This window comes from Myotis brandtii, unplaced genomic scaffold (genome assembly GCF_000412655.1).
Source record: "Myotis brandtii unplaced genomic scaffold, ASM41265v1 scaffold187, whole genome shotgun sequence".
In the NCBI taxonomy this organism is placed as follows: domain Eukaryota; kingdom Metazoa; phylum Chordata; class Mammalia; order Chiroptera; family Vespertilionidae; genus Myotis; species Myotis brandtii.
The window spans coordinates 1633996-1651004 of NW_005356944.1; the positions used below are offsets into that span (position 1 = coordinate 1633996).

Here is a 17009-nt window from a genome sequence, read left to right on the forward strand (position 1 = left end):
CGGACGCCCCCTCCCCGGGCCTGGGGGCGGGGCGGGATGTGCCAAGCACCCGTCCCGCGCCTCCAAGGGGGGAGCGGTTGTAATTAACCAACCGACTTTGACCCTTGATCCGCGGGCTCCCTGGCACCGCCCCAGGCCTTGGAGAAAAGTGGAGAAATGAGGGCGGTGGGGGCCCTGTGCGGGCTCTTGCCTCAGTTTCTCTCCCGAATACGTTTCTGGAAAAGGCGCTGTGGTTACCTGGGTGGCCGACCCACCGGGGTCCAAAGGCCCGCGGCGCTGGCGGGATGTGTCCTAGGGCGGCCTTCTCTCCAGCCCGAGACCCCGTGCGTGGCCTCCTTACACCGGGGGCTCCGGTGGGAAACGGACACAGAGGGGAGTGAGCGGCGCCCGGGCTGTTTACAGTTTCTTGCGGGGGTTCCAGGGCCAGCAGGGCCGTGCGGGTGAGGGCCGAGCTTCCTCCCTCCCGCCTCCTCCCTCACCTGTGTTTGACTTGCTGCTTAGCTGCTCCCTGGGATCTGATAACTGAACTTGGACTGTGGTAAAGGTGAGCTGAGAGCCTTGCAGGAGACTCGCTGTGCTGTTATTTTTAGTTTTATTTCACATCCCAATCAGGAACAGATCATGTGTTGACTTTTACGAAGGACAAAGAAATTCCGTTTGCTGAAATCATTGACTTCCTTTGGCCTGGTGATTTTCCCCCCGCAGTTCCGGCGGCCACGGTGGGTGGCTGAGGGGACCTCCAGCCCAGGGCTGCCCCATCGGGTGCAGAGGAGGGCTTCTGGGCGTGTCACCTGCCGCTGTGATCCAGGCGAGGGAGGCCGGCCGGCCACTCGCTCTGCAGGATGGAGGTGCGTGTGAGATGTGTCCTCACCGCTCTGGCCAGGGAGAAGCCTGTGGAGTCAAGTAAAGGGTAGAAGTTAAAGAACTTAATTTTGTCTCAAAAGCCCTGTGGCGCACTGGAGAGTTTGCCCAGTTTTTGGAAATGAGAAATGGAATGTTCTCGGGCCACGCTCGGGTGCCTCAGATGGCTGGAGCGGGGGGCTGGCCTGTCCCCTGGCTGGGCCATCCATCACCAGTCGACTGTGACCCCAGGAGCCAGCTGGGCACGTTTCCGTCACCCCACCTCACAGACCGGGCACGTTGTGACCAGTTAAGCATTGACCCCATCCATCCCCCTGAGAGGCACTGCAGGGGCTGGGAACAGGGAAGTGTCTGAGGTCTGACCTTCCCGCCAGGGCCCTCTGAGACCCTTAAACACCAGAGCGTGCGGAAGGAGTTGTACTTTTACTGACTGAAGGCCCTGGGCCCAGTCCCACCAGCACTCCAGGCTCTCGGCCTGAGGCACAGTTCAAGAGGTTCCCCCAACACACATCCCCAGGGCTGAACCTTTCCCTTGGGCCTCATTCTCCTCCCAAAGCCAGGGACAAGCCCAGGAGTGGCTGGGGGCCACCGGGGTGGGAGATGGCTGCACACGCTGGGAGGTGAAAGGGTTTGCAGTTAAGGTTAAGATGCTGCCCGCGGTGCCCTTCACTCCCCTCTCCCCCTGGTCTCCCCTGGCGTTCCTCCTTTGTTATGTCAATGTTGACTGCAGTGCTGGGAGTAATGCTGGTTTCTTGAGGATGCCCCCACCCATTGTACCCAGGGGCTGAATTCCATTTCATGGTCTGAAGGGGAAGCTCCCACCGAGCAAGTCCTCCAAGGCCTTAAGTGCAACCTCAATCTCTCAATCTCGCGAGGCCAGAAAGGCTCTTGAAGGTAGATGGACCCGGGAAGCTGGAATGACATGGGCATCCCAGGGCCTCTTGCAGGCCCCAACCACCCCCTCCTCTGCTTCGAGCCCCTGCTGCCTGTTCTGCCAGTTCCTCAGCACATGCCCACCCCGAGGAGGCAGACAGGCTACTGTGCAGGAGACTGGTGTTTCCTCACCTGGCCCTGAAGGCCACGAAAGTCAGCTTTGGGTCCCAGAATACACGTGTGGGGGTGGGGAGAGATTAGGCCTCTGGTGATCATGATGATGATGATGATGTTTTTTAAATGTATTGATTTGAGTGGGGGAGGGGGGAGAGGTGTTGTTCCACTTACTTATGCATTCATCGGTTGATTCTTGTATGTGCCCTGAATGGGGATCGAACCTACAACCTTGACATATCGGGACAATGCTCTAACCAACTGAGCTACCCTCGTGGGGCTGGTGATGATTACTCTTGTGATTCCTGGGAAGTGTTGGCAGTGAACGACTTGTCACCAAGCTCTCCAGGGAGCAAGGCTGGGAGAGTAGACAGCCAGACAGTGGATGGGGACAGAAGAGCAACTTGGGCCTGGGCAGTGGGCTAGATGGGACTCCTACCTGTCCCGTGGGGTGCCGTCACCCAGGCTGCCAAGCTGTTTGTCCCTAGCTTGGATGACCCAAGGCAGAATCCTGCCAGACCATTTGTCCCAGCAGGAGAGCTGTGAGGGCAAGTCCTCTGGGCACAGGGAGGACAGGAGCGAAGCATGGGTTTTGTTGATATCAGGGTTTCTTTTTAACGCTGTTCACTTCCAACAAGTCTTGTGCGGATCCTGCAGGATGCCCAGCCCTGTGCTGAACGGGAGGGTAGGAAGGATGCAAACGGGGCATAGTTCCTGGTCAGGGCTGTCCACCTAGTGCAGGGGTCCTCAAACTTTTTAAACAGGGGGCCAGTTCACTGTCCCTCAGACCGTTGGAGGGCCGGACTATCGTTTAAAAAAAAAACTATGAACAAATTCCTATGCACACTGCACATATCTTATTTTGAAGTAAAAAAACAAAACAGGAACAAATACAATATTTGTATTTGCATGTGGCCCGCGGGCCGTAGTTTGAGGACCCCTGACCTAGTGTGAGGGCTGAGTGCACAGTTTCAACTTCATTACAGATGCAGTATGAAAAGTGGGTGGGGAGCGGGGAAAAGACACTGCCTGAGAGAAAAACTTGGCGTTCATAGAATGGAAGCACCAGGCTGAGGGACAGACCCATTGTGTTTCCGGGGCTTCGGCCTCTGCCAGTTGGCTGGCACTGGCTTTCTTTCGGGCATTGCTCGCTGACCTGCTGGGGCTGAAGGAGACAGGCACAAGACCCCTGCCCTTGCTGATAAGGGTGTCAGGCGGCCTAACACCAACCTGGGATGTACTGACGCAGTGGGTTCCCCCCACCCCATTCAGAGCTGAGTGGACCCCCACCCCCCAGGTCAGCACCAGCACCAGCCCCAGGGTCAGAGGCTGTGCATCCTCGCATCTGCTTCACTTGCTCTCTCTCCCCAGAGAGCTGAGACCAGACCTCGTGCCCAGCCCTGGCCTGAGGCCTTAGACGGAGCAGGACCTGGCACTCTGTCCAGTATTTGGCCCAATAGCTTTAAAAAAAAGATTTAATCTTCACCTGAGGATATGCTTATTGATTTTAGAGACAGGGGATGAAGGGGAGGGAGAGAAACATTGATGTGAGAGGGCACATTGATTGGTTGCCCTCCATATGTGCCCCAACCGGGGATCGAACCCACAACCTTCTGGTATATGGGACGATACTTCAACCAACTGAGCCACACCGGCCAGGAAGGGCCCAGTAGTTTTCAATCCAAGAAAGACAGGACTTGCTGAGGGTGAGGGAGGGGAAGGCCCTCAGATGGGCGGCTGCTCTGGGCCTCTGCCCTCAATGTCATGCAGGTGGAGGCAAGTTGGGCAACAGAAGGGGAACCCGCAAACCCCCTGAGGGAGTGAGGAGAGGGCCAGGCTGGTTTGGCCTTGGCCTTGCCACACGCCACAGCTGTGGGCGGGCAATGAATAGCCACAGCGGCCACCGCCTTGCCGGAAACATCTAATTAGGGGACAGAGGTGCACAAGGCGGGCCCAACCAGTTCTGCTTCCTGCCTCCTGCCACTCGGTGACACTCAGTGACACCCAGTGACAGGAGCGGCACGCCGATGAGCACTCCCTGTGCGTGCGGCGGCATCAGGGACACGCTCGTGGGGGTGGCAGGAAGACAGGTTTGGCAGGTGGCTAGGATGAGGCAAACATCCCCACCCTGGCGGCCATGAGGCTGCCCCTCGGTGGAGCTAGAGGAGCAAGGAGGCCAGGCCGGGTGGGCGCACACGTCCCCAGTTCCTTAGCACCAGCATTCCAAGGTTTCTGTGTAATGGGAGAGGCAGGCACAGGGTCCCTCCCAAACTCGCGTGGATCCTTGGAACACTACCCATGAGCCCATCTATTAGAGAGGGAACTGCGAGCCACACCAGCTGCCTCACCTGCTGTCCCTCCTCCCTCTGCGGCTCCATGTGCACGTGCGGCCCGGCTCCCACTCTCCGGAGCCTCACTCACGCTCTCCGACACCGAAAGACAGGGGAGGGTAGAGGTTCCATTACCTGGACTGAGAAATGGAAATAGTCATTCAGCTTTGAATTCTTGGCCAAGATCTGTAATAGCTGCTAAACCGCCAACACTCAGACACGCCCCTGTGCCCCCCAGCCCCCCCAGCCCGTGTATATAGACAGCTGCCCTTGCAGCAAGACAGGAGTCGTGTCCCCCCACCCCAACCCCCCGGCTTGGGCTTGCTGACCAGCCTTCCAGGGCCTGGGGAGGTGCCACGCCATCTCAGGGGCCAGGCCAGGGCCAGGCACTGGTGAATCAACTCCCGGAATGAGGTGGCTCATTAAAGTCCCCCGGACAGACGGACGCCAGTGCCAGCAGAACGGGTTTGGGCGGCAGGCCGCGCATTCTTCCTCTGTCAGACCTTTGTTGTGTTTTGAGGGGGCGAGAGCCGGGGCCTCTCCCGAAACTTCGGTGTCTCACATTCACCCTCCATCCGTACGTTCCTCTGCCTCCCGCCACGTCGTCTGTCCACCTGGGCCTCGTCGCAGTGGCCTGGAGAGGAGCTGAGGGCAGCAGCCCTCCTGCCTGGGTCCCTCTGTCTCACCAGCTGTGAGCAGTGGGCCTTGTCATGGGCCTGACACCCCAACTCAACCTTCTAAGTCCCTCTCCCTGAGGCTCACTCGTCCTTTCTTTCTTGGCCCCTCTGGGTTTTTCCTTCTGTGGCTTGGAAAATGCTCCTCACGTGTGGGTTTTAAGTACAGAGCTTTGCCTTTTTGGAAGAAAATTCTTGACTAAACTGAAACATTAGATTGCTTGCCCCAGCTGCCAGCTCTGAGGCCTGTCTCCATGTCACTCAGAACTCTTCCTCCTCCCTAGTGGGGACCAGGGCCAAGCCTCCCCGGCCCCGTTCAGTGTGAGGTGTCTGTCGTGGGGAGCGGTCATGTCAAAGGCTGCCAGGTATCGGTGCCGAGGAGGGCGGTGGTGCCCAGGAGGGCGGGAGCCCAGCCTTACTGTACAGCGAGCGGTCCCTGCTGTGGGGGAGGGTTGCGTAACAGCTGGGCAGGTGCCCAGGAGACTGTTACGCAGCATCCACCTGCTGCTCCCTGACCTCCTCCCTGCTCCACCCCACCTGGCCTGTTTGCCTGCCAAGCTGGGCCAGTGGGAGGGGGGTCCCTGGAGCCCTACTGGGCTACAACGGCAGGGACTGGCCAATCGGAGGAGGAAGGGGCTAGGAGCACCCAATGCCCTAAAGCCTGCAGCTAAATTGCCTAGAGGAGAGGCCCAGGGTGGCTCAGGCCACCAGGAACTCTTCCGGGGCAGGGATGAGTCCCTGGGCGCAGGCCTCCAGGAGCATGGATGAGGCCTGGAATCCAGAGGGACTGGCCCAGGTGGGGCAGGCAGACTGCTCCGGAGGGATAATTGGCAGGGCAGTTTGGTCCTCCCAGTTCCGCTAAGACACAAATTACTCAGCGGGCAGGCCTGTGGGTCGAGGCGCTTGGCTGGCGTCACCTGTAATTACCTTAATGGGGCAGGAGGGAGGTGCAGTGTGTAGTGGGCTGGGGTAGCCCTGCTCTGCCACATGCCTGCCAGGGGTGGGATGGAGGCTCCAGGTTCCAGCCAGCTAATTGCCAGGGAGCCTTCCTGAAATCCCACTGAACCCCCTTTTCTCCACCAAGCCCCTCACCTGGCCATTCTTCTCTCTGCAGTCAGCCTGGGCTTCTATCCGCCACAGCCCTGCCCGGAGCCAGAGCCATCGGTGGCTGAGCCCCCTTCTTGCCCCCTGGCTTTGGACATGAGCCTTCGAGACTCCGGCTACAGCGTGGCCTCTGGACCCTGCGTGGTGGCCCAGCTGCCCTCCGAAGACATGGGCCGCCTGGCGGACCCCCAGAGCAGAGACCACGGCTTCTTGCGCACCAAGATGAAGGTACTGACCTCGCACTGTCTCTGAGGAACAGCCCAGGAGATGTGGCACAAATGAGACCTAAGTGGAGACCAGCCTGAGGTCTGGGTCCAGGTTTCTGCAGAGGTGACCCTGCGCTGGGCATAGACAGGGGCTGGAAGAGATGAAAAGTGGCTCTAAAGTGAGGCTGTCATGTGGGGAAGCAGCAGAGGGGTTCAAAAGACATTTAAGCCTTGGGAGTCCATCTGGGGGTTTAGTTTTATTTCTGGCCTCAAGGGGAGCCTGTTCCCACCGAAGTCCTAGGAAAATCAGGGAGACGTGAGGCCGGCTCAGCACCTCCTGGGGCCCCATCCGGGCAGCGATGCGGGTGAGGACTGGAGTCGGCCTGGTGGTTGGCTATCTGCTGAGGCACGTGCTCGACAGTCTCTGCCTCACCCAGTGCCACTCGAGGCCTTGCGCCTAGGGCAGGCCTGGTGGGCGCCCCGCTGTGCTCAGCAGTGGGAGCGGTACATGCCCCAGGCTTTCGAGGAGCGCACCTGTGCAGGCTGCCCTGGCCGGGCCTTCCTTCCTGAAAGCTCCCGGCCGGGAGGCGCCCGCAGCGAGGATCCAGTGGAAGCGTTCCTGAAGCACCGTCCATGTGCCAAAAGGCTGGAGAAGCTGGCAGTGGGTCCTGTTCTTTCCTCTGTTTCCTGCGGAGGCCAAGTGTGTGTTGTAATGAAAGGGGAACACCCAGATGCGCTGGGCTGGCCAGAGAGCCAGCACCGTCGGGCCCCTGATCCCCACACCCCCTTCCTCCCAGCCCGGGGCCCCAGTAGGGAGGGAGGGATGCAGAGAAAGCAGAGGGCACCGTAGAGCGGGTGCTGGAATGAGTCCTGGTCTTTTTTTTTTAAATATATTTTTATTGATTCAGAGAGGAAGGGACAGGGAGAGAAACACAGAAACATCAAAGATGAGAGAGAATCATTGATTGGCTGCCTGGGAATCGAGCCTGCAACGGGCATGTGCCCTTGACTGGAAGTGAACCCTGGACCCTTCAGTCTGCAGGCCGATGCTCTATCCACTGAGCCAAACTGGCTAGGGCGAACCCTGGTCTTGACTAGCTGGCAATAAGGAGCATTTACCCGGGGCCAGGGTACAGAGGACGAGGTGCGGTGTGACAGGTGCACCCAGTGCACAGGGAGCTCAGGAGGAGTTGCCAGCGATGGCCACCCACCAAGTACAGGCAGCCTCAGAACATTAACAGAGGTGGGGCGTTGAGGCCACATCTCCACTTAGGAATAGATTTGAGATTTTCCACAACTACAAAAAAACAAAACGAAAAATGCTTATAAGCAAGCAAGTCATCAGGTAGCAAAGGGACTCAAACCATATCATGTCAGGCCTGGCTCAAGTAAAACCAGGGGCAGGGCTCACCTGGAGGGGCCCAGCTCCCAGCGGTGTCTCCGCCGGGAAAGGCTGTGCAGGAGACTGTTGTGGACATTCTTCCCTGGCCCAAGGCATAGAATGAGGACGGAGAGCAGAAACGACAGGGAAAGATTTGGGCTCAGCGAAGGGGAGAACGTTCTAGCAGGTAGAATCACTGAGGATGAATGGGCTGTCTATATAGGGAGTTCCCTGCCCGTCTCCAGAAAAGAAGGGGCTGGCTGGCAACCTTGAAAGAGGACTTGGGAAGCTCACAGGAGGCTGACGTTGACTCAGAGATTCTTTCCGGTCACCACTGATCTCTGTGAGCCAGCAGCACAGAGGTGTGGCCTCAGGTGGTGTCACTTTCCTCAGGGGGTCTGGGGGCTGGCATTTGTGTCCTGCCAATCTGCCAACCTGCAGTCCTAACTGCTGGGTATCTGTCACAAAGACTGTCCTTACCCACAGGTGACGCTGGGGGACAGCCCCAGTGGAGACCTCTTCACCTGCCACATCTGCCACAAGGCCTTCACCTACCAGCGCATGCTGAATCGCCACATGAAGTGTCACAACGACGTCAAGAGGCACCTCTGCACCTACTGTGGGAAGGGTTTCAATGACACCTTCGACCTGAAGAGACACGTCCGCACCCACACTGGTGAGAGGAGCCCCGTGGTGGGCGCCTGCCTGAGGCCACGTGGGACACTCGGCAGGCCTGCTGCCTGGGGGAGGGGGACTGGGAGGGGCGCCGGAGCTCAGGGCAGAAGCCGTCCTCAGCTCAGCAGTTCGGGCCCTCGGGGAGCTGGAGAGGCACAGGCCTCCGTCCCTTCCTCTTCCCCAGAGTTAGGTGGCCGGGCCTTTCTGTGCCCGGGAAGCTGCTGTCAGGTCCCTGACGCCCAGCCCTGTCCTCCTCGCAGGCGTGAGGCCCTACAAATGCAGCCTGTGTGACAAGGCCTTCACGCAGCGCTGCTCCCTGGAGTCTCATCTCAAGAAGATCCATGGCGTGCAGCAGAAGTACGCGTACAAGGAGCGGCGGGCCAAGCTGTACGTGTGCGAGGAGTGCGGCTGCACGTCCGAGAGCCAGGAGGGCCACATCCTGCACCTGAAGGAGCACCATCCCGACAGCCCACTGCTGCGCAAGACCTCCAAGAAGGTGGCCGTGGCCCTGCAGAACACCGTCAACTCCCTGCTGCAGAGCAACCACCACCTCTGAGTGTGCCATCTGGCCCAGGAAGGGCCACCACCCTGCGGCCTGGCCAGTCCACCTCCTGCGGCCTCCTGCTGGAACACTGGTGATCGGGACTGAAGCCCCAGGATGTGTGCTCACCCGGCCCCGCACTGACCTCTGCTCATGTCGGCCTTTTTGTATTTTGGGCGGAGGCTGATCCAAGCTTGTATTATGGGCAGACAGGCAGACGTCTGGGGCAGGGGCCAGGCCAGGACTGCCTTTGAGGAAGCAGCACACCTGCAGAGCCAGGAACTCTTTCCCGGAGGAGGGTGGTCCTGTGACCCTTCTGCCTCTGGAGCACAGGGTGGGGCTGCTGGTCCCCTGTGGGTGGCAGGGCCAGGAGCACTGGCAAAAAGCACCCTGTGAGAGATGGCCGTGGGCTTGGCGATGACCTGCCTGGCAGTGCTTCTGACGCCCAGGGCTGCAGGGCTCTGCCCTCTGCGGGGCGCGTGTGCACACTGAAGATGTGCGTGCCTGCACACACGGGAGGCCTTTCCACATATCACCTCATTTTAAAAAATCAATGACAAGGTGCCAAGGAGGTTTTATTCCCTTTTTTTAAAAGATGACAAATGTATAGATATTAATATATTTTTGGTGCTGATGGCGACTATTTTTAAGAGAGGATGGAGCTGGCTTATCTCTCTCCCATGAGATTCTATTTATCCTGGACATTTCACGTGCTCCGTGCCGTGGTTCTGGGGTGGCTACCCTGACGCCCCAAGCTTCCTGCTACCTGTGTCTTTCCTCGGGCTTTGTCTGGTCCCCTGCCACCAGGACAGCACATCCCATCTGCTCTTCCCTCCCACAGCTCTGCCTCCCTCCCACTGCTTCCAGGCAGCCTGGGCCGACCAAGGGCCTTCTGATCAGATAACAGACTTGTGCGTAACAGCTCACGGTTTGGGAGGTTGAGGGCTTGTCTGGGTCTAGCTTCAGGGGTGAGCCAGGTGGGGAGAATCTTTAAGAGGCCCAGAGCTGAGGCCTGAAGCACAGAAGAGTCCAGGCCAGGCCACAAGGCCTGCTCTTTTCCTGGTTGAGTCAAAAACCTGAGAACAACAGCCAAAAATTGGGACAGAATTATAACCAGACACATCAGAAACCTGTAGCGGGAGGACAGTATTAGATGGCTAATAAGTTATATTTGTAGCCTTTTTTCTGTTTTTCAAGTAGCAAGGCTGGGTCTCGAGCCAGTGGCTCCAACTGAGGGACTCGCCAGGCTCCCTTAGCTTGGCAGGTTTCCTGCTAATAACAGGAACGGGGCGTGGGTCAGGGGAGAGCTGGGCAGGGGTTGAAGAAGAGCGAGAAGGCACACTTCAAAGTGGTCCACAGAACACAGCCGCCGGGCCACCCCTGAAGACGTGCCCAGGGAGAGCAGCATCGCACAGCCCGGCTGAGGGCAAGGAGCCTCTCGCTGCCCTCTGCATGGAGACTTGCTTTACTTGCCTGCAGAGCATGGGCGCTGCTGTGTTCTGGAAGTTCTATAGGACTAAATAACATCTGGAAGCTCTGTTTGTTTACATGTCTGTATCCCCATGTTCCTTGCCAATCTGAGGGAGTCACAAGGCTCTGTGTTGTCTATTTTATAACTTTCTCTCCAATTATTAAAATAAAAGAAACTTTTTTCTGTGTTTTTTTGTTTTGTTTTTTGTTGTTGTTTGTCTTATAGGCCTATTTCCACTTGCAGGAAATTAATCAAAACAATTGATGCATTCTATTAAAAGTTTTATCCTCTTACGGTTACCAGTGGGTTCAGACAAGGCCTGACCCAGACAGATTGGGTGGCCTGCCTCTGGTCTCGAAGTCAGTACCTGCAGACCCCAGACTGGCGGGGCCTCGCCCAGGGCTCTCTGCCTGCCTGATGCTCCCACATCCTGATACAAGGCTTTCCATTGGGCGGGTACAATCACTCGGGTCCAGTCTGGCGTCTGTTCCCAACAGCCTGCCAGGACCATAGGAGGAAGAGCCACATTCCCAAATAATAGGGCACACAGTTCATGTCACTTCCGGGTCAGACACCGCGATGTAGTCTGTGCCAGGCACACTCGTGTGTTGTACGCATCAGCTCACTGGACCTTCCAGCCGCCCTCTGAGGCAGGAGGCTGTCGCCACCCGGCAGAGAGAAGTCAGGTGGCTGGCCCAGTCTCCGACTAACCAGTAATGGAGCTGGACACAAACCAGACCGGCTCAGGTCTATGCCTGCAAGCACTGTGCACACTGCTATGTAGAGACCAGGAGACCTCGTGGCACCTCAAGGAAATGCAAAGTAACAGCAAATCTAGAGATGACCTGGTCCTCCCATCACCGACCCAGGATCGTCGGGGAGACCTTATTGCCCTGGTCTCCGAGTCCCAGGTCGGTATTCTCCCGTCACGCCCCGCCAGGTGGACGAGGAGGGGAGGGGAGCTGCCAGGCTGGGCCCCTGGCGTGATGCTCCGGGAGGCGCGGGAAGGGTCAGTGCTCTTGGTGCTGTGAGGAGGAAGGAAAACATTGATCTGACCTCCAAGGCTCCCTGTGAGAAGCCCCGAGGATTGGAAAGGGCCACTAACTCTCCTGTGTCTCTTTAAATAGCTAGGCACAGAGGATCGCTCTTATCTCAAGGGCCCCCATGGGAAAGACCAACCAAATCTCCTTTTCACAGGTCCCACGGGGAGCAGAGCCCATTGTTGGAGCCCAGATGATTAACCGCTATGTAAACTGGAGGAGGAGCTGAGGACAGACAGGCTTCCAGGAAGCCAGGGATGGGGTGTGGGGAGGGTCCTGGGGCCCCCTCTGAGCTCTATTCTCTCCCATTCCTCAGAGAAGCTCAAGGCTCGGACACCTTCCCTAGCAGGCTCGGGCCAGTCACTTTTTTTTCCCAGCCAGATCATTTGGGGGCTCATCATGATCTCCAGGCTTTGTAGGATGGATACCATGAGGGAAACAAGAGCGATACGGGTCCCTCACTGACGGAACTAGGCCCAGCCAGGAGAGGGAAGTGATCAGTGCAAGTCATTCTATAACTAAGGACAAATGGCATGGCTGCACTACAGATGCTCTGGAACCCCAAAGAGTCTTTGTATCTGAAACAATAAAGACTTCTTGGAAGAGTCTTTGTATCTGAAACAATAAAGACTTCTTGGAAGAGGTGGGATCCAGCTGGTCTGGGAAAATGGGAGGATCTGAACAGAACAAAAGAAAAGCGAAGGTGTTTTAGGGTCAGGGCCTGGCTGGTTTTGCCCAGTGGATAGAGTGTTGGCCTGTGGATTGACGGGTCCCGGGTTCGATTCTGGTCAAGGGCACATGCCCAGGTTGTGGGCTCAATCCCCAGTAGGAGGTGTGCAGGAGGCAGCTACTCAGTGATTCTCCTCATCATTGATGTTTCTATCTCTCTCTCCCTCTCCTTCTCTGAAATCAATAAAAATATATTTAAAATGAATGAATGAATGAATGAAAAACAACAGAATCCGCAACATCTATGAGGGACAATAAAGCAGGTCACAATAAAACGAGGTATGTCTGTATTTCCATTGACAATCTGGATGCTTGCACCATTCGGTCCGTCAGCCACAGCACGGGTGTTTTTTGAGCCCTGCCCCGGTGCCAATAAGAACTGGTAACAAAACAAGATTCTGAGAGACAGGAGAGCTGACTGGGACCTAGCAAGAGGGTCTTATGAGGATGAAGGTAGAGTTCTATTTTCACACCGAAAAACACGGCAACCAGTGCAAGGTGGGAAAACTTTACAACAGGAAGTGCTATAAAGGTTTCTACTTTATATTTTTCATGTATTTCCTAATTTTTTTCTACAATGGCATATATTATTTTTACAATGAGAAGAAAATAAAGTTATAAAACAATTTAGGGCAGCAGTTCTCAACCTGTGGGTCGCGACCCCTTTGGGGATCGAACAACCCTTTCACAGGGGTCGCCTAAGACCATCGGAAAACACATATATAATTACATATTGTTTTGTGATTAATCACTATGCTTTAATTATGTTCAATTTGTAACAATGAAATTGGGGGTCACCACAACATGAGGAACTGTATTAAAGGGTCGCGGCATTAGGAAGGTTGAGAACCACTGATTTAGGGTGTTAGTAGACTTGAAATTCAACACGTCAACAGGGAGATGGGGCTGCTCCCCGAAAAGCTAATGTGATCTTTGACAATAACAGAGATGTGGCAACCAAGACCACCTCCCCGCCCTGGGCTAGGCAGCAGTCAGTGGGTGGCAGGGGAAGAGCAGAGACCGGTTGAGGCCCAGCCCTGCCTCATGCTGTCTGTGTGGCCTTCGGCAAGTGACCAAACCTCTCAGTTTTCTCATCTATAAAATAAGGTGAGTTCCTACGTTCAAAAGTCCCTTTCTGCCCGGCTGGCATGGTTCAGTGGTTGAGCCTCGACCCATGAACCAGGAGATCACGGTTCCATTCCAGGTCAGGGCACATGCCTGGGTTGCAGGCTGGATTCCCAGTGTGGGGCATGCAGGAGGCAGCCAATCAATGGTTCTCTTTCATCACTGATGTTTCTATCTCTCTCTCCCTCTCCCTTCCTCTCTGAAACCAATGAAAAAGAAATATTTTTAAAGGCCCTTTCTGTTATAAAGACTTTGTTGCTAGGCCCCCATTTCCATAAAAGCCTCGAGGAAACTGACAAACTGCAATGGAGGTGAGGCGGCTCTAAGGCTGAGAAGCTGCTCAGAGTGGGAACATGGCTGCTGGCAGAGGGAAACGGCTTATCCGCTTATTCCGGCAGTTCCAGTGGGCAGACCCTGGGTCAGAAGTGGGGTTGTGGGAACAGACTCCCTCGCACAGCGTAACCACAGGGTGGCTGCTGGGGGCAGGAGCCCGGGCATGGTCACCGTAGGGTTGCTGGCCAGACTGGGGGCCATTTGTTAGGAACCTCCAGAGGGACTGGGTCACAGGGCTGAAGGCCAACGATGATCTCCAAGGCTCTTTCCACCAACAAGATTCTACAAGGACAGGCCAAAGCGCAGTGGTCAGGACTTCCAGGCCTAATCGCCATTCCCCGGGAAGCAGAGCCAGAGAACAGAATGAAATGGAGAGGAAGCCACCAGCTAGAGTGACACCAGTTGGGAGGCTGTTCCATCCTCCAGCTTGGGGTGATGAGGATGTGGACGCGCAGTGGGCAGGGGCTCCCCTCTCACTGCCACCGGCTCTGGCCCGTCTTCTGGGGCCTCCCAAGACCAGTCCACTCCCTCAGGTGATGGCAGCCACCTGACCCAGGATGTCCCCGACTCTTCATGTCCCAGACAACCCGCCCTCCTCCTTTCCTCACGCCAGCCCCCTCCCATGTTTCTAGAGTCTGTTTTGAAACTCTAGCTCCCAACCCCCAAGCCAATGCGCCCAGCTTAGAGTTCCTTCCTGTAAGCAACCAGCCACTCCTCTCAGTGCCCCTGAGATCGCCCTCCTTGCCTGGCAGCTCTCCTCCTGGGCAGCAGACTCGCTGACATGAGCGGGGGGCGGGGGGGGGTGTGGTGTGTGGCTCAGGCCCACAGCACTGCAGGGCCGCGCTGGAGGGGAGGCTGAGTCAGGTGTGGAGAGTCTGGTCCTGGGAAGGGGCGGTGCACGGAGCGAGCCGCCAGGTCTGCGTCCTGAATGTAAGAGCTGGGTATGGCGTGAGTGGTTCCCCTGTTCCTCACCTGCTCTCTCCACATGAAACGGTGGAGTACTACTTCTCCCTGACCGGCCTTCCAAGCAGAAAGAAACACAAATCAGGCGCCTAAAACTGCTCAGCGATGTGCGGGCTGAGCTGGTGGCACTGCACACCCGGCCTCAATGTCAAACGGGAGCCCCCACCTCCGACTCCAGACCTGAGGGGCAGCTAACCCGCCCCAACACCACCGAGAGGAGACCTGGCCGAGCTGCCCCAGGCGGAGCCACGAGTGCCACCGCTCAGCTGCTGTGTCCAAGCTGCTGGCCGCCCTGCCCACAAGCACCGCAGCAGAGGTCTCATTGCCCAGAGCAGAGGGGCCACGCACTGGGTAGGAGACCACACCAAGAGGCTCCCGGGGCGCTGAGATGCAGGGCCACGGGCCCTGCTAACCCCCGAGTGCTTGGGGCAAGCATTTGGCTTTCGGCACGTAGGTAAACAGTCCTAGAACAGCAGCTAATCACCCCTTCCGTTTATGGAGCTCCTATACTCGCTGCCAGCATCATCCTGGGCTTCTCTCTGACGTCATCGCGAACCCCCACAACCACCCTGGGAGGTAGTCATTACTGTTCCTATTTTTAGACAGAGAAGTTGAGGCTGGGGAGACGCAGTACCTGGCTCAAGGTCAGGGGATAGGGAGCCAGCCTCTGGCCTAGGGCTGCTGGACTCAACTGGGGCTCTTGACTTTCAAATTAGCAATGCCTGGAATGGGGGCCCCTTTCCTTTCGGTTCTTCATTTACTGACACTGAGCACCTGCTCTGTGCCAAGCGCTGTGCTGAGGCGGGGAACACAGCTGAACGAGGCCCGGCCCCGAGCTCCTGAGTTCACCTTCCTGGGGGAAACGGGCGTGGCCAGTCGGGAGAGTGAAGGGACAGGAGCAGCAGCGGGTGAGAACTGAGGACAGCAGGAAGGGGCCCACCCTTGAGTAGCCATCTCTGAAGCCCCCAAATGTCACCCATGTCAACAGAGCTGAGAAGAGGGAAAGGAGGGAGAAGCCCTGGCAGGGGGGCGCCCCACGCGTGCACCATCTGCCCGGCTCCTGCACCGTCCCCATCACTGTCTCTCCAGGCAGGAAAGAGGAGCCTAGGAGACCAACCACCTGCCAAAGCCCCCACGGCCACCCGGCAGCAGATGCCCGGACTGGCTCTCTGTAGCCATCACACTGTCTTCCCAAGAAATACAAGAGGAGAGAGTTCTGGAAGGACCTAAGCCCAACTGCAGGGGAAAAGCCATTGGGGGGGGGGGAGCAAGGGCCCAAGAGCTGGGGGTCTAGCTTCTACCCCAGAAATGCCAGGTGTGCTGTTCCCGCGAATGTCGCAGCCACCGCTGTCTTAAATATTCCTGTTAAACCGGAGGAAGGGCGAGAGGGACCAGGAGTGGGTCAGGACGTTCCAAACCCCTAGGAGCTCCGGCAGGAACTCCCAGCATCCGCCTCCGCGTGTACCTGACCTCCTCCCCACAGTCCCAGTTTTCCAAGGTAGTGATCTCGCTAAGAAACTCATCCTGTCCTCACCACCTAGGCCCATCCAGTCCAGCCGGCTCCAGCCGGCCCCTCTCCGCCTCCCCCGCCTCTGAGGGGGACTCCAGGTAACAGGCCCAGGCGCCTCCCTCTCCCCACACGCAGCGCAGCGGGCGAGCTGCTGAAGGAACCCAGGAGAACTGGTAGAACTTGTGTCCCCTTTGCCAGAGGCACACACGAACCTGCCAGCGGTAATAACAGGGCAAAGGAGCGGACCCGCCTGGGAAGAGGAGGGCAGGCTGGCTGCCACCGCCATGCCAGAGCCCCGGCCATTAGGGCCTTGCTTGGAAGAGGGGCCCTTGGAGAGTGGGGTTCTCTACATTCCTGCCATGACAGACCTGACAGGCTTTCCCCACCCCAACAAGATGAGTCTCCTCTAATGCTAATACCCACCCCCGTCTCTCCCACGATCTCCCAGGAGTTCTAGACACTCATGTCTCAGCCGTGAGCAGGAACCTCTAGGGCCACCAGCATCCCCCGCCCCAGCCCTGGCAGCCTCGGGTGTAAGGGGAGGAGAGGAGGTCCTGGAGGTCAGGACAGAAGGGATGGGAGCTTCCCTTAGGAGGCCCAAGTGCTCTGAGGGTGAGCCCTGAGGCAGAGCCCTCTCCTGAGTCTGCTTTGTTTGGGGGGAATTTGTTAAAGTGCAAGAAGAGGGAAAAGAGCAAAGCATTCGTGGTCTCGGTGGGAGAGTCGGGGAGAATCAATATGTATCCAAATTCAACGTGGTGCATTAAAATGTGATGTCCAAATGAGTTTTTGGCAGGTAAATTTTTAGCCTTAATATAAAGAGTTCTTACATATCAATAAGAATAAAATATACCATTAAAAACTGACAAATAGCCCTAGCTGGTTTGGCTCAGTGGATAGAGCGTCAGCCTGAAGGGTCCTGGGTTCGATTCTGGTCAAGGGCACATGCCCGGGTTGTGGGCTCAATCCCCAGTAGGGGGTGTGCAGGGGGCAACTGATCAATGATTCTCTCTCATCATTGA

The 17009-nt window shown here is 57.1% G+C and overlaps 2 protein-coding genes and 1 non-coding gene across 4 annotated transcripts in view; 1 reads left to right on the top strand and 2 right to left on the bottom strand.

The window, feature by feature from the left end:
• The window catches only part of AP5B1 (adaptor-related protein complex 5, beta 1 subunit), a 14628-nt gene extending 14077 nt beyond the window's left edge, over window positions 1-551 (bottom strand). The window contains exon 1 of one of the 2 annotated variants that reach the window (XM_014538052.1): window positions 480-551. The gene's annotated coding sequence lies outside the window, so the exon portion shown is untranslated. Of the gene's footprint in view, window positions 1-237 lie in introns of both variants that reach the window. The other variant, XM_014538051.1, reaches the window with a different exon arrangement.
• Window positions 490-10477, top strand: OVOL1 (ovo-like zinc finger 1). The gene is made up of 4 exons (XM_014538061.1): window positions 490-544; window positions 6027-6244; window positions 8090-8279; window positions 8539-10477. The coding sequence occupies exons 2-4, from the start codon at window positions 6113-6115 to the stop codon at window positions 8832-8834; spliced, it is 618 nt and encodes a 205-aa protein (XP_014393547.1). The 5' UTR covers window positions 490-544; window positions 6027-6112; the 3' UTR covers window positions 8835-10477.
• LOC102257181 lies at window positions 576-9832 on the bottom strand. Its single transcript, XR_001361718.1, has 5 exons — window positions 9747-9832; window positions 6757-6909; window positions 6253-6374; window positions 4257-4378; window positions 576-891 (listed from the first exon to the last, which is right to left on the bottom strand). It is a non-coding gene; the product is annotated as an uncharacterized LOC102257181 (transcript).
• Window positions 10478-17009: the final 6532 nt, after the last annotated feature.

What these genes read in the sequence shown, in the direction of transcription:
- OVOL1 (XM_014538061.1), top strand. Translation starts at nt 6,113, where the DNA reads ATGAGCCTTCGAGACTCCGGCTACAGCGTGGCCTCTGGACCCTGCGTG. An exon ending in TCTTGCGCACCAAGATGAAG is followed by an intron (nt 6,245 to 8,089) that starts GTACTGACCTCG and finishes CCTTACCCACAG; the next exon opens with GTGACGCTGGGGGACAGCCC. An exon ending in ACACGTCCGCACCCACACTG is followed by an intron (nt 8,280 to 8,538) that starts GTGAGAGGAGCC and finishes TCCTCCTCGCAG; the next exon opens with GCGTGAGGCCCTACAAATGC.